Raw genomic sequence first — 12,542 nt, forward strand, 5'->3', positions numbered from 1 at the left:
GTAATAGGTTTAAACAAGCAATGTATAATGAACCAAAATGGGTACAAGGTGATGATTTGCGAGCAGAACTCATGAAACAAAGTATAATGACGGCGTGCGAGCAAGCTCGAACGAAATATATGGCACAGAATAGCAATGGTAATATGAAAGATGGTGCGAGCGAGCTCGTACAAACAAAATAACACAGAAATAGCAATTATAATACGAAAAGTAATGCGAGCGAACTCGTGTGAACAAAAATAGCGCAGAAAAACAATTATAACGTGAAAGATAATGCGAGCAAGCTCGTATAACAAAATGGCACAGAGAAATATCTGTAAATTTGGTATAAATGTCTACGAGCAAACTCGACGAATAATTTAGAACACTTTAGATATAACAGAAATGAAAATGGTAGAAATGGTAAGATGCAATACGACTTGAGTATCGTGAGCGATTTTGAACAGAGTCCGAAAACGCGAGAAAATGGACTGAACTAGATTAAAGTCCGAAAACGCGATTTAAACTCGACTGACGACGCTAGAGAACTGTACTGTATAAATTCCGAAACTGGAAGAGAGCGATTCGCGCGATTTCGTCTTATTTATAATAAGAGCGCGGACCATAGGGATTCGGTGAACCGTGAAGTCCTTTTGTCTAAATCGTACCAGGCACGGACGAATATGTTGTCGTCGATGTATACTTTTCGCAGTTCGAACGAAACGACGGTTTAGATGTACGTACACCTGTACTCGCGGTTGCCATGCTGGCGTCCGCTTGTACCGGTGACTATCGCTTCTTTCCCGATTCCCTATGTTCACTCTCACGGGGATATGTATATATATATAAATACGCGTAAGATATATATATACATATCGTTGTGTACGGATTTAAACGCGATTTCGGTTTGGATTTTACGAAGGAAGTATACGTATACCATATATATATATATGTATATATATATATATGTATGTACAGCGAGAATTTGCTCATACGAACAAAACCGACGCAACACGTCGGTACGACGTTACAATATTAATTAATTACAATTATTATATATATAACCACGTGTTACTTACTCCACCTTCTGTCCCAATTGCTGCAGTCCCATACTAAAACAAAGGTTGAGAAATTGATAAATTAATAAATTAATATTAATTAATTACAATTATTATATATATAACCACGTGTTACTTACTCCACCTTCTGCTCCACTTGCTGCAGTCCCATACTGAAAGAAAAGGTTCATAAATTAATATTAATTAATTACAATCAATTAATTGTAATTGTTATTGTATTACTTACTCAATCCTTTGCCCCAACTGCTGAACAAGATGCAGCAGTATCGCGATACTAAAACAAATACAAACGTGATACCATTTGCTATACAATTTAATTACAATTATTACTAAATTTAAAAACAAATGTGCAACTCGTGCTTCTCACCTGTCTTGCTGCGGAGGAGGCACCTGGAGTGTCGGAGTCGGGATGGGGATGGAAAGTGGTGTAGAAGCGGCGGAGGAAGGTTTGGAATGGTTGGACGTTGGTGAACGATTCTGGAGCAAAGGATTCGGTGGGAATTCGACGTTCACCTGCGGATCCGACGATTCCATACTGGCCTGCAGTAGTAGCAACATATCCTCGCGTGAGGGGGATTTTTGCTGCTCCTTCGCAACGGGCTGCTTCTTTCGTATTTTGTTGGATGGCCCTGCCTTCCCCGAATCTTCTTTATATTTTGCTGGCAACTGTGGTTGCCTTTTTGGACGTTGTTGATTCTGAAATGTATGAACATTGAAAGAGAATATTAATATCATTAATCAAAGAATGGAAAGAAAAAACCAGACGATTGTCGCTGACATTCGTAGGCTGTGCGAGACACTGTAACGATACGATCAAACATTTCGTCAACTAGAAACTAAAAATTCAAGCTTACTTTATCCATGATGCTTGAAGTTTGGAGAAGTTTGAAGAAGTTTGAAATCGCAAGTGGACGGGAGCGCTTCTCAAGAATTATTGCCGGCAGTGATAGTGATGCTAGAAAAGATGTTGGTTTCACCATCAATCTGGCCACACTGCCCTCCGCTGGCTCGGCCCCCACATTGACGTACTTGTCTTTTGTCTCGATTTTATTCGTCTGTTTTTTCGCAGAACGCGCGTTTCGCCTATTCTTCGCGGGAGACGCGTTTCGCCTATTCTTCGCGGGAGGCGCGTTTCGCCTGTTTCGAGCTGCCCTCCAAATGGGAATGGTTTCTCAGGTTCCCTTCGAATACATGCACCTTGTTTGTCTGGGCATTGTAAAGAAATTGTTATCTGCCTGGGTGTCTGGTAATTATTCAAACGAAACAAGATTGTCCCGAAACATGATTTCTATCATCTCCGCGCGAATGGCAGTACTCGATAAGTACTGTCCATCCGATTTTTCTAGACGCCCGAGGCCAATAGAAGAATATTCAACTTTTAAAGCGACCCAGTTTCGCCAATTTCTCTTGTATACCGGCCCGGTAGTAATGTACGGGATATTAGCTCCGAATGTGTATACTCATTTTTTGTTGCTCCATATCGCGATTAGGATATTAGTTTCACCCTCGCTTATAGAGAAACATGTGAATTTTGCAAAAGCGGCATTGGAATTGTTTGTTTCTACTTCCGAAAAATTTTACGGTTCATCTTTCTTATCGTATAATGTCCACTGCCTCCTTCATTTGGCGGCTGACGCCAGCCGTTTCGGAACGTTAGATTCATTTTCCGCGTTTGCGTACGAAAACACAATGTCCATTTTAAATAGATATATCAGAACGCCGGGTAAACCCCTCCAACAATATGTAAATAGGATGGTCAAATCGCGTAATCCAATGAGTATTAGCACTCACGAGTGTCACCTACTGTTACCACACAGCGATGGCACTGGATGGCACGACGACGTTGCAACCGAGCTAAGCGAAGGAGGACTGAACGAGAAGCGGTGAATAGGCGAAACGCGCCTCCAGCGAAAACAGGCGAAACGCGCCTCCTGCGAAGAATAGGCGAAACGCGCGTCCAGCGAAAACAGGTGAAGCGCGCGTCCAGCGAAAACAGGCGAAACGCGCCTCCCGCGAAGAATAGGCGAAACGCGTCTCCCGCGAAGAATAGGCGAAACGCGCGTTCTGCGAAAAAACAGACGAATAAAATCGAGACAAAAGACAAGTACGTCAATGTGGGGGCCGAGCCAGCGGAGGGCAGTGTGGCCAGATTGATGGTGAAACCAACATCTTTTCTAGCATCACTATCACTGCCGGCAATAATTCTTGAGAAGCGCTCCCGTCCACTTGCGATTTCAAACTTCTTCAAACTTCTCCAAACTTCAAGCATCATGGATAAAGTAAGCTTGAATTTTTAGTTTCTAGTTGACGAAATGTTTGATCGTATCGTTACAGTGTCTCGCACAGCCTACGAATGTCAGCGACAATCGTCTGGTTTTTTCTTTCCATTCTTTGATTAATGATATTAATATTCTCTTTCAATGTTCATACATTTCAGAATCAACAACGTCCAAAAAGGCAACCACAGTTGCCAGCAAAATATAAAGAAGATTCGGGGAAGGCAGGGCCATCCAACAAAATACGAAAGAAGCAGCCCGTTGCGAAAGAGCAGCAAAAATCCCCCTCACGCGAGGATATGTTGCTACTACTGCAGGCCAGTATGGAATCGTCGGATCCGCAGGTGAACGTCGAATTCCCACCGAATCCTTTGCTCCAGAATCGTTCACCAACGTCCAACCATTCCAAACCTTCCTCCGCCGCTTCTACACCACTTTCCATCCCCATCCCGACTCCGACACTCCAGGTGCCTCCTCCGCAGCAAGACAGGTGAGAAGCACGAGTTGCACATTTGTTTTTAAATTTAGTAATAATTGTAATTAAATTGTATAGCAAATGGTATCACGTTTGTATTTGTTTTAGTATCGCGATACTGCTGCATCTTGTTCAGCAGTTGGGGCAAAGGATTGAGTAAGTAATACAATAACAATTACAATTAATTGATTGTAATTAATTAATATTAATTTATGAACCTTTTCTTTCAGTATGGGACTGCAGCAAGTGGAGCAGAAGGTGGAGTAAGTAACACGTGGTTATATATATAATAATTGTAATTAATTAATATTAATTTATTAATTTATCAATTTCTCAACCTTTGTTTTAGTATGGGACTGCAGCAATTGGGACAGAAGGTGGAGTAAGTAACACGTGGTTATATATATAATAATTGTAATTAATTAATATAAATGTAATCATTTAACAACCTTTATTTTTTTAGGATGAGTATGAAGCAATTGGAGAAGAAGGTGGCGTAAGTAACACGTGGTTTTATATATAATGATTGTAATTAATTAATATTAATGTACGAATTCCTCTACAACCATCAGGAAGATAACTGGGATGCTAAAGGTCGAGTATCTGGGGCAACGACCGCACTGGTTACCCTTACAGTCTGCAGAGGATGTGCAGAAATTCGAGAATTGTCCCGATAGCGACTTCCACAGTGTCGTAAGTATATATATTGCAATAAAGGAGACTATTGTGTTATTAGTTTATGAATATAGAAAGTAATGTTTATTTTTTTTCAGGTTGGGTATTTGCACCAATTGGGAGGGCACTCGTTGCGAGAAGCGGTCAGGGCTTGTTTCGACGATGCCCTCTCTGACACAGTGGCATTGTCGCATACATGGACGGGCATCCGTGGAACCCGCCCGCTGTATAAAACGCGGATAGTGAGGGCCATCCATGGTAAGTATTGTACATCTCTTATTCAGTAGAATGTAATTATTAATTTATCGATTAATATATTTATTTAAATGAATGTTACAGAAGCTACGTTCCGGTCAGCCGCGTATCCAAAGGCTACGAAGGCTGATTTCGCGGAGGCCGGGAAGGCGGCGCTCAAAGCCGCAAAGCAGCGGGCGGCACGGCCATCGGCACGTGAACCCTCCGCCGACGCCCTCGCCGTAGCCGACGCCCGCGCTTGCTGGACAGGCCGCGACGACGACGACGACGACGACGACGACAACAAGGACGACGACGACAACAAGGACGACGAGGACGACCACTGTAACGGAAACGGCGACGTTATTAACTACGTCTTTGACGATAATGACGATGGTGCCGTCTACGAGTACCTCCGTGCCGAACACGGTGACGGCACCGACTTAGAGTACCTCGAACCGGAGTACAACGACACGTGACGTTGACGATAACTGACGACCTTTTATAAATAGTGGAATAGGCCTACTGGGGATACCACTGAAAAAATACGCATTGTCAATAGTACCTCCAGGGTAATGCGGAAATCTATTGGCTACGCGTGCAAAAGGAAAAGGAGTAAGTAACACGAGGCTATATATGACATCGTTAGCATGTAATAATTATAATTAATTAATATAAATGTATTAATATTTTTCCAGATTATTTAACCACACATGGATGTTTGAGTTATCCTGAAGGAGCACGTCGTTCCGGAGAAGAGGCGCAGAATCAGGAAAATATGGGTCACGGTCTAGACTCGACCAGAAATCTCAACCAGAAGATATGCTTTTAGAGAAATGAAATTTCCATGGCCCAGGTGTGCCTGTGTATGTACAGTAGGGTGGACCTTATTTTCCACCATCGAAATTTTTATGTGCGACCCTCTAGATTTGTTCCATTTGATAATAAAATAATTTCTGCAAAAGCGGAAGTCGATAGGACAAAGGGAAAGGGTGCCACAATTGACTTGAAGTTTGGAAATTTCACTAGTTTTACTCCAATTCTATCTATAACTCCATTGTAACATTTCCGCTGAAAAAATTATTATTATTTACCAAAAGTATCATTTCTCGGTTATTTAATAACAATATTTACTTATAAGTTTGAATAATTTATTCGAAAGTTTGAACCTTTAGCGTATAAGAGTACAAGAGTACTAAAATATGAAATGAAAACCACTGTTACCTGTCAGCAAGGTTTTGCTTGCTGCAGCTACCTGAGAACCTTTTACCTATTCCACTGACCCTCGGAAACTTTCCGTTAGGCCCTTTAGAAGCCTCCCCTCTTTTATGGTTATACCTAAACTCATTTCGTACGTCCATCGACAAGAGAACTCACTTCTCACTGCAGTCTAGGCCGAATCTTCGTAGCACTCGCATTGGAAATACTACAGAGAGTTGAGTAAGATGGAAACAAGGAGCAGTGATCAGTTATTCCTATTAAATCACTTTGAGTCACAAATTGTTGGGACTAAATTACCAAGCAACGGACAACTTTTACGTGTATTGTTCTATATTATGCGAAAAGTGAACTTAAATCTACGTGAAAGTGCGGCTTTAGTGATGAAAGAAGTAGAAATTTTCTGGGAAAAGGCGAGAATTCCAATAAAAAAAACATCGGATAGTATTAATAAAGTGGAAAAACTATACAACAAATGGCGAACGCTTAATAAAACCGCGAATCGCCAAAATGATCTACAGAGAAAGCGAGAACAAGAATTTATAGATTCATTAGAGGATTTATTCGATATCGCACATGCGAATGCCTTAGAAATGGTTTCTGTAGAGGAAGATAAGATATTCCTCCTGCAGCAGAGGGAAAAGAGACGAATCGGTTCGATGGCATCTATTGATCGTAAATTAGTAGAGAAAGAAGAAAGACAAGCAGAGCGGAAGGAACAACAAGAGATGCGGTGGCAACGGGCTCAGGAATCATCGATCAATGGTAATGTTTTGAAGTTATTTCTAATGCTTTCACATTTATATTTTCCAATTATAGCAAATTTATTTTTACGTTATAGATTCAGTACAATTAGAATCAACGTCCACATCCAGTGATGAAGAGACAGAAGTCCCGTTAGCAAGAACCATAGAAATTCTTTCGGACGAGCCTCAGGTACCTGACGGTGATGACACCGAGGCAGAGGACTACAATATACCTGGGCCGAGTAACCCCAAGAAAAGACGAGGAAAGCAGAAGGTTATTACTCCAAAATTAGTAGCTGTTTTAGATTCGTGTAGAATAAGCGACCGTGATGCAATTCGAATTGTTATGGCAACAGCAGAATGTTTAGGTCATGACCTAAATGAATTAATAATAAATAGAACATCTATTCGAAGATATCGACATAATTATCGGTCTGAGCATGCAGCATAGTTGCAAGAAATGTTCGGACAAATTAATCTTAGGGGCATAACTATTCATTGGGATGCTACACTTATACCAGATATAAGCCACAAAAATGTAGAACGATTACCGATAGTTATAAGTTGCGGGGAAATTAAAAAATTATTGGGAATTCCAGTTATACCATCGGGTAGTGGGGCCAATCAAGCGTCGGCAATCTTCTCTAAGACAGAAGAATGGAATTTATCACAGCAAGTAGAAGCCCTTTGTTTTGATACGACCGCAACCAACACCGGCAGAATACAAGGAGCCTGCGTTCTATTGGAACAAAAATTAGAAAAAGAATTATTGTATTTGCCATGCCGTCACCATATTTATGAATTAATTTTACGTGCTGCATTTGATACAAAAATGAAAAAGTCGACGGGTCCAGATGTTCCTCTTTTTAAGAAATTTAAAAATTCTTGGAGTTCAATAAATAAAGACAATTTTAAGCCCGGCGTAGAAGATGAATTTGTACGTCAAAATGTAATAGAGATTGATAAAAAGATTGAAGCGGCAATACACAATTTGCAACAAATTCAACCGAGGGATGTTTTACAAGGAACTGATAGAACTTATGATAATTTTTCTAGGCGGAACTCCACCTAAAGGTGTTAGATTTAGGATGCCTGGCGCATTCCACCATGCGAGGTGGATGGCTAAGGCTATATATTGCATAAAAATTTATATTTTTAGGAATGAATTTCATTTAAGTAGTGAGAAAAAGTTATGGATACAAAGTATTTGTATTTTTTTAATTAATATATACATACTCGCTTGGGTACGTACCACTGTACCTGCGATAGCACCCCGGTTAGATTTAGAACTATTAAGTGATCTATGGAAATATAAAGAGATTGACGAAACCATAAGTAATGCTACGTTGCAAAAACTGAGCAATCACTTATGGTACTTGTCACCAGAAAATGTGGGATTGTCATTTTTTGATCCACACATTTCTGTAGAAATTAAAAAAAAGATGGTTGAAGCACTCAACAAAGAAGAAGAACAAAATTGTAAAAAATTGGTCATTCCTAGAAAAGATATTAAACTATATATAGATATTACTATGGACAATTTTGTTTCTACACAAACATTGAAATTCTTTTCTAGATTTGATATAAATATAGATTTTATGTCTAAGGACCCAGCATTGTGGGAAGCGGATAATAATTATAAAGCGGCGACAAGAATTGTAGGGAATTTACAAATCGTTAATGATGTAGCTGAACGAGCAGTAAAATTAATGAAAGAGTATTCCGATTGTATTACCAAAGATGAAAACGAGAGACAGGACATTTTACAAATTGTATCAGAGTATAAACAGCGTTACCCTACAGTCGATAAAAAAACATTAAGTCAACATTTATAATTGTGACGTGGCAGATTCCGCCTACGTCACTCCGAACCTTAAGCGAAAGACCGGGTCACTGGAAAGCGGCATAATAACGAAACGGTTATAACGAGCGCTCTCCCTGGGACATCCGAACGCCCAAAAGAATAGAATTATCGCATTTGAATGTCGCGCCGCCGGGCGCGACAAGAGTTTTCAGAAACCACCGAAATCGGCGAGGAGCCCGATACCTGTCTCCGGCCGCCGATTGGCGGAAGGCCACAAGCGGAGACGCTCGGAACACCAATCACAGGGCGCCGCTGGCGAGGAAGACGGCGAGGATTGGACCGAGCCCGGATCTGTCAACCCGGAGAAGGCGACGAGGCTGTTAAACATAAGGACGATCAGCAGTCCACCCTCGTCGACGTCTCATCCGGAAAATGCCATGAGAGCTACACCGGAACGGCTCGGATCCATGGATGCCGACTTACAGCCTTATATCGGCCGGACTTCGGAAAATAGAAAATACCGAAGGCCCGGGCCGACATGTCATCGAGTCGTCCCTGCGCCCAGAAACAACGTGATTGGCCCGAGCGTCGCCGAAGACGAGAGTGGGGGGAAAACTCGCTTCCGCGTTCCGAACCATCTCGAACTGGGCCACTGGGTCGAAAGACTACGATTAGTGAAGACGTGCGAACATTTAGATCGCGATCATAGAAAAGTAATTTTGCGACTGCCGCCACTACAGCGATATTGGTAAGTGCCGGTCAGGCTTTATTTCGATATATTTTGTGACCAGTTCGTGTTGGTTCGGGGACGTTATTTGAGTTCGCGAAAGTTCGTACCGCGGTGTACCGCGTGTTTCCCCGCGTTTACCGTTGACCAGGAGTCGCTCTCCTGAGAGGCTCGCGAGGCCGCGGATCGTGTGTCGCCGAATCCTCGTGCACGAGCTATTCGGGACCCACGATATTCGCCCGGTAATTCTTCGGGTTACCCTCGGATCGTTCCTCGGGAGGACAATGCGCCCTATTCGTTTCGTGTCGTTCACCGTTCGCACGTTTCGCCCAGTCTCGAATTAGGAACGCGTACGTCACCGGAGCTCGGTCGAATTCGTGCCCCCGTGGCTTGTAAATTCACGCGAAGTCCTGTGACGACCGAGCTCGACGCGATAGAAGTTATTCCGCGCGATCGGCCGAACAGCCGCCGTCACTTTCGTGTTCGCGCCGGCAAAGCTATTGACTACCGCCGGCAACGGCCGGCGGATTGTATGATCATCTCGTTTTAATAAACGACTATATTTTGCCCGAGATCTACCGAGTAGCTTCATTTACCGTGAGAAACGTTCTCGTCGCGGGGAATGCCCCGTTCCTTTCCTCACGTGGTTCCCTGGACCTGTTCGCGGCCGTCACCGGCCTAAACGATGTTCGCAGATTCGACGTCGCTTTGAGAACCGAACGAATCGTTCGAGAGTTTCGCGTGGTACGGTATAGTACCTGGCGCCCGTTCACTTCGTGTCCAAATTTGTCGTTCCGTTCGAATCTGCGAAGATCTTTTGTCTCGAGAGGACCACGTGTCGCGCGACCGAGCGTGGCCCGGTCGCAAGGCCATAATTTCTCGAAGGCGGTTATCTCTCGGTTCGCCGGGAAATAAACGCCGTGACAAATTGGCGCCCGAACATTGCGGAAATCTCGCCGTAAAAAGCGATTTGAAATAGGCTTTTTAAAAAAGAGACGCGTGAGGAAGCTCGAGGCTCTCACGGGAAAATTCTAAATTCGAAAGCGAAACGTGTGAATTTGAATCGGGCGAGCGAAACGGTCGCGTAGTAGAGAAGCACGACCCGTCCTTGAGCGGTACTTTCTTTGTCTCGCTCGAACCAACGAACCAGCACCTCGTAAACACAGCAACAGGCTGTTGAAAAGATATTACGGTGTCACGTCGTATTTACAACAGCCTGTTCTCTGTTCAAGGTCTTCTACGAGGGTCTTTGTTCATTATATTTTCGAATTTCGTGTGCCATTCCGCCGTTACAATATACCGGGTGTACAAAATTTATTTTCAGGATTCAGGGTCAGAAAAGGAAACGTGATCGCGCGTACTCTCGACGCAATTGCACACAGTGTACTAATAATAATAGTAATAATTTCGGTAATTTCATTTTGTTCCGTCTGGATAACATTATTGATTCCAATTTCAATCCATTATTTAATAAATATTAACGGACCTTCGGGTAATTTGTTGCTGATATTAGTAGTGTAACTCTAGGTTGACAAATTGGCATTAGTCGACGTTGGCCATAGTACAGATAAAATAATTAAAGTTTATACAAGATTAAACAAAATCAAAAACTAATAGAAAATTTACGTTATTCAATCAATACCGATCACGCTTCCTTCGCAGTCTGATTTTTGTTATTATTTCATTGGAAAAATTTTTATTATATACTGTGCATATTTACTGTGTTTATTTAATTGTGTTTGGACCTCGTTATTGGCGGAGGGGTAACACTTGATTTCGCGGGAGAGGGACACGCCACCGAGTGTGACCCGCCCAGGAATCTTGAGTTTCGCCCCAATAATCCCCAATACGAGGGACAACTTATATTTGTTTATTGTGGGTAATACCGTTACGGGACTAGGATCGCCCCTAGAGGTAGTCCGCCCGTAAAGGTCCACAACACCGATACATTTTTCTCATATTATTCTCCTCTTGTATACCATTCCACTTTCCTCAATAATCACCAACTCCTAATATTTAAACATTGAACTTAATTCATAATTTATGCAAATTGTTTCTTTTTTTTCTCGGAATGGCACACGGTTGTTTAATTGCAATGATTGGGAATTGATAATAGAGAGAAAACTCTCGGTCGCGGGGAAGGTACCGCATATAGCGTAATCCACCCGCGGCTGCGATATTCTCGCATAATTTCACCTCGTTGTTATATTTTGATTATGTTCATGCTGTTTCCCAAAAATTAATCCCACATGCAAACTGTTTTTTTATATAAAATTTTTTTTTGTGTTATACATGTGGTGGAGGAAGTTGGTTTGTTGTCCGTATATCGTCCGTAGCCTAGACGAATATAATCCCCTTGGCGGTTGAACTCAAAGTAGTTCAACAAACCCCTTGGCGGTTGAATTATGAAAATTCAACAATTAAATTTGCGGGACCCTTTTATAAAATTTAGTGAACAATTTGCGAAAGCTACCGGTAGCGTCTTGGTGAGCACGCAGTAATACTGTCGACGGGCAGGTGCGTGTGAAATTAGTGAAAAGGGTCCACTTTAGGGTTTAGATTGGGTTGCTGTTTTCCCCTTTTGGCGCAAAATAAATCGAGAAAGAGCTGGGAAGAGGCAATAGGTAGAAGTAAATTCGGAATTCGCGACGGTAACGAAAAAAATCGAACGTAGCAAATAACGCGGGAAATTAGCGAAACGAAAACGAGTAACCGTTCTCTCTGCCTAAAGCGTGATATATCGAGAATATTTTGTTCGGTTTAAACGGCCGCGGGTACGGGAGCTCTGTTTCGAATTTGGTATCGAGATTCCCGAATCAAAATGAGAAGTAGGTTGAATTTACCGAAACTGGAACACGTGAACGACGGCGGAGAATCGGACTACGGAGACGCGTTGGATCATATAGCGGCCCTGCGCATTAACCCGCAAGAGGAAAATGAAGGCGGCGGCAGATCACCGCCCCGCGAAGTTAGTTTGAGGGTGCCGCAGGATCAAAGGTGGAGACCGTGGTCTCCCGAACGACACCGTAGTCCGGTATCAAATATGCCGAGAACGAATACCGAACCCCATAGCGACCCCAACGCGGAAGTGCCAAGCGGAGCAAGACCCCGAGAACTAAATTATAGAGGAACGCCCATCGCCGAAATAATTAGGCGATGGAGATTAAAGTTCTCCGGTATTCAGGGAGAGGACCCAGAAGAATTTCTGGAAGACCTCGAATATCACAAACAATATCATGGCATCGAAGATATGGAATTAATCGACTGCGTAGCAGTTTGTCTCGGGGACACAGCAAAGCGTTGGCACAAACGCAAGGGAAGTCGTTGCA

General features: G+C 42.6%; 3 protein-coding genes across 4 annotated transcripts in view; 2 read left to right on the forward strand and 1 right to left on the reverse strand.

The window, feature by feature from the left end:
- The window catches only part of LOC143219559 (uncharacterized), a 280,642-nt gene that overhangs the window by 138,639 nt on the left and 129,461 nt on the right, over positions 1–12,542 (reverse strand). The gene's annotated exons all lie outside the window — the stretch shown is intronic.
- LOC143219573 (uncharacterized) lies at positions 2,217–2,945 on the forward strand. The gene has a single exon (XM_076445511.1). It carries the CDS (start codon positions 2,217–2,219, stop codon positions 2,943–2,945), a length of 729 nt encoding a protein of 242 aa, XP_076301626.1.
- Positions 6,164–7,495, forward strand: LOC143219574 (uncharacterized). Its single transcript, XM_076445512.1, has 3 exons — positions 6,164–6,701; positions 6,778–6,956; positions 7,282–7,495. The coding sequence occupies exons 1-3, from the start codon at positions 6,164–6,166 to the stop codon at positions 7,360–7,362; spliced, it is 798 nt and encodes a 265-aa protein (XP_076301627.1). The 3' UTR covers positions 7,363–7,495.

This window comes from Lasioglossum baleicum, unplaced genomic scaffold (genome assembly GCF_051020765.1).
Source record: "Lasioglossum baleicum unplaced genomic scaffold, iyLasBale1 scaffold0055, whole genome shotgun sequence".
In the NCBI taxonomy this organism is placed as follows: Eukaryota; Metazoa; Arthropoda; class Insecta; order Hymenoptera; family Halictidae; genus Lasioglossum; species Lasioglossum baleicum.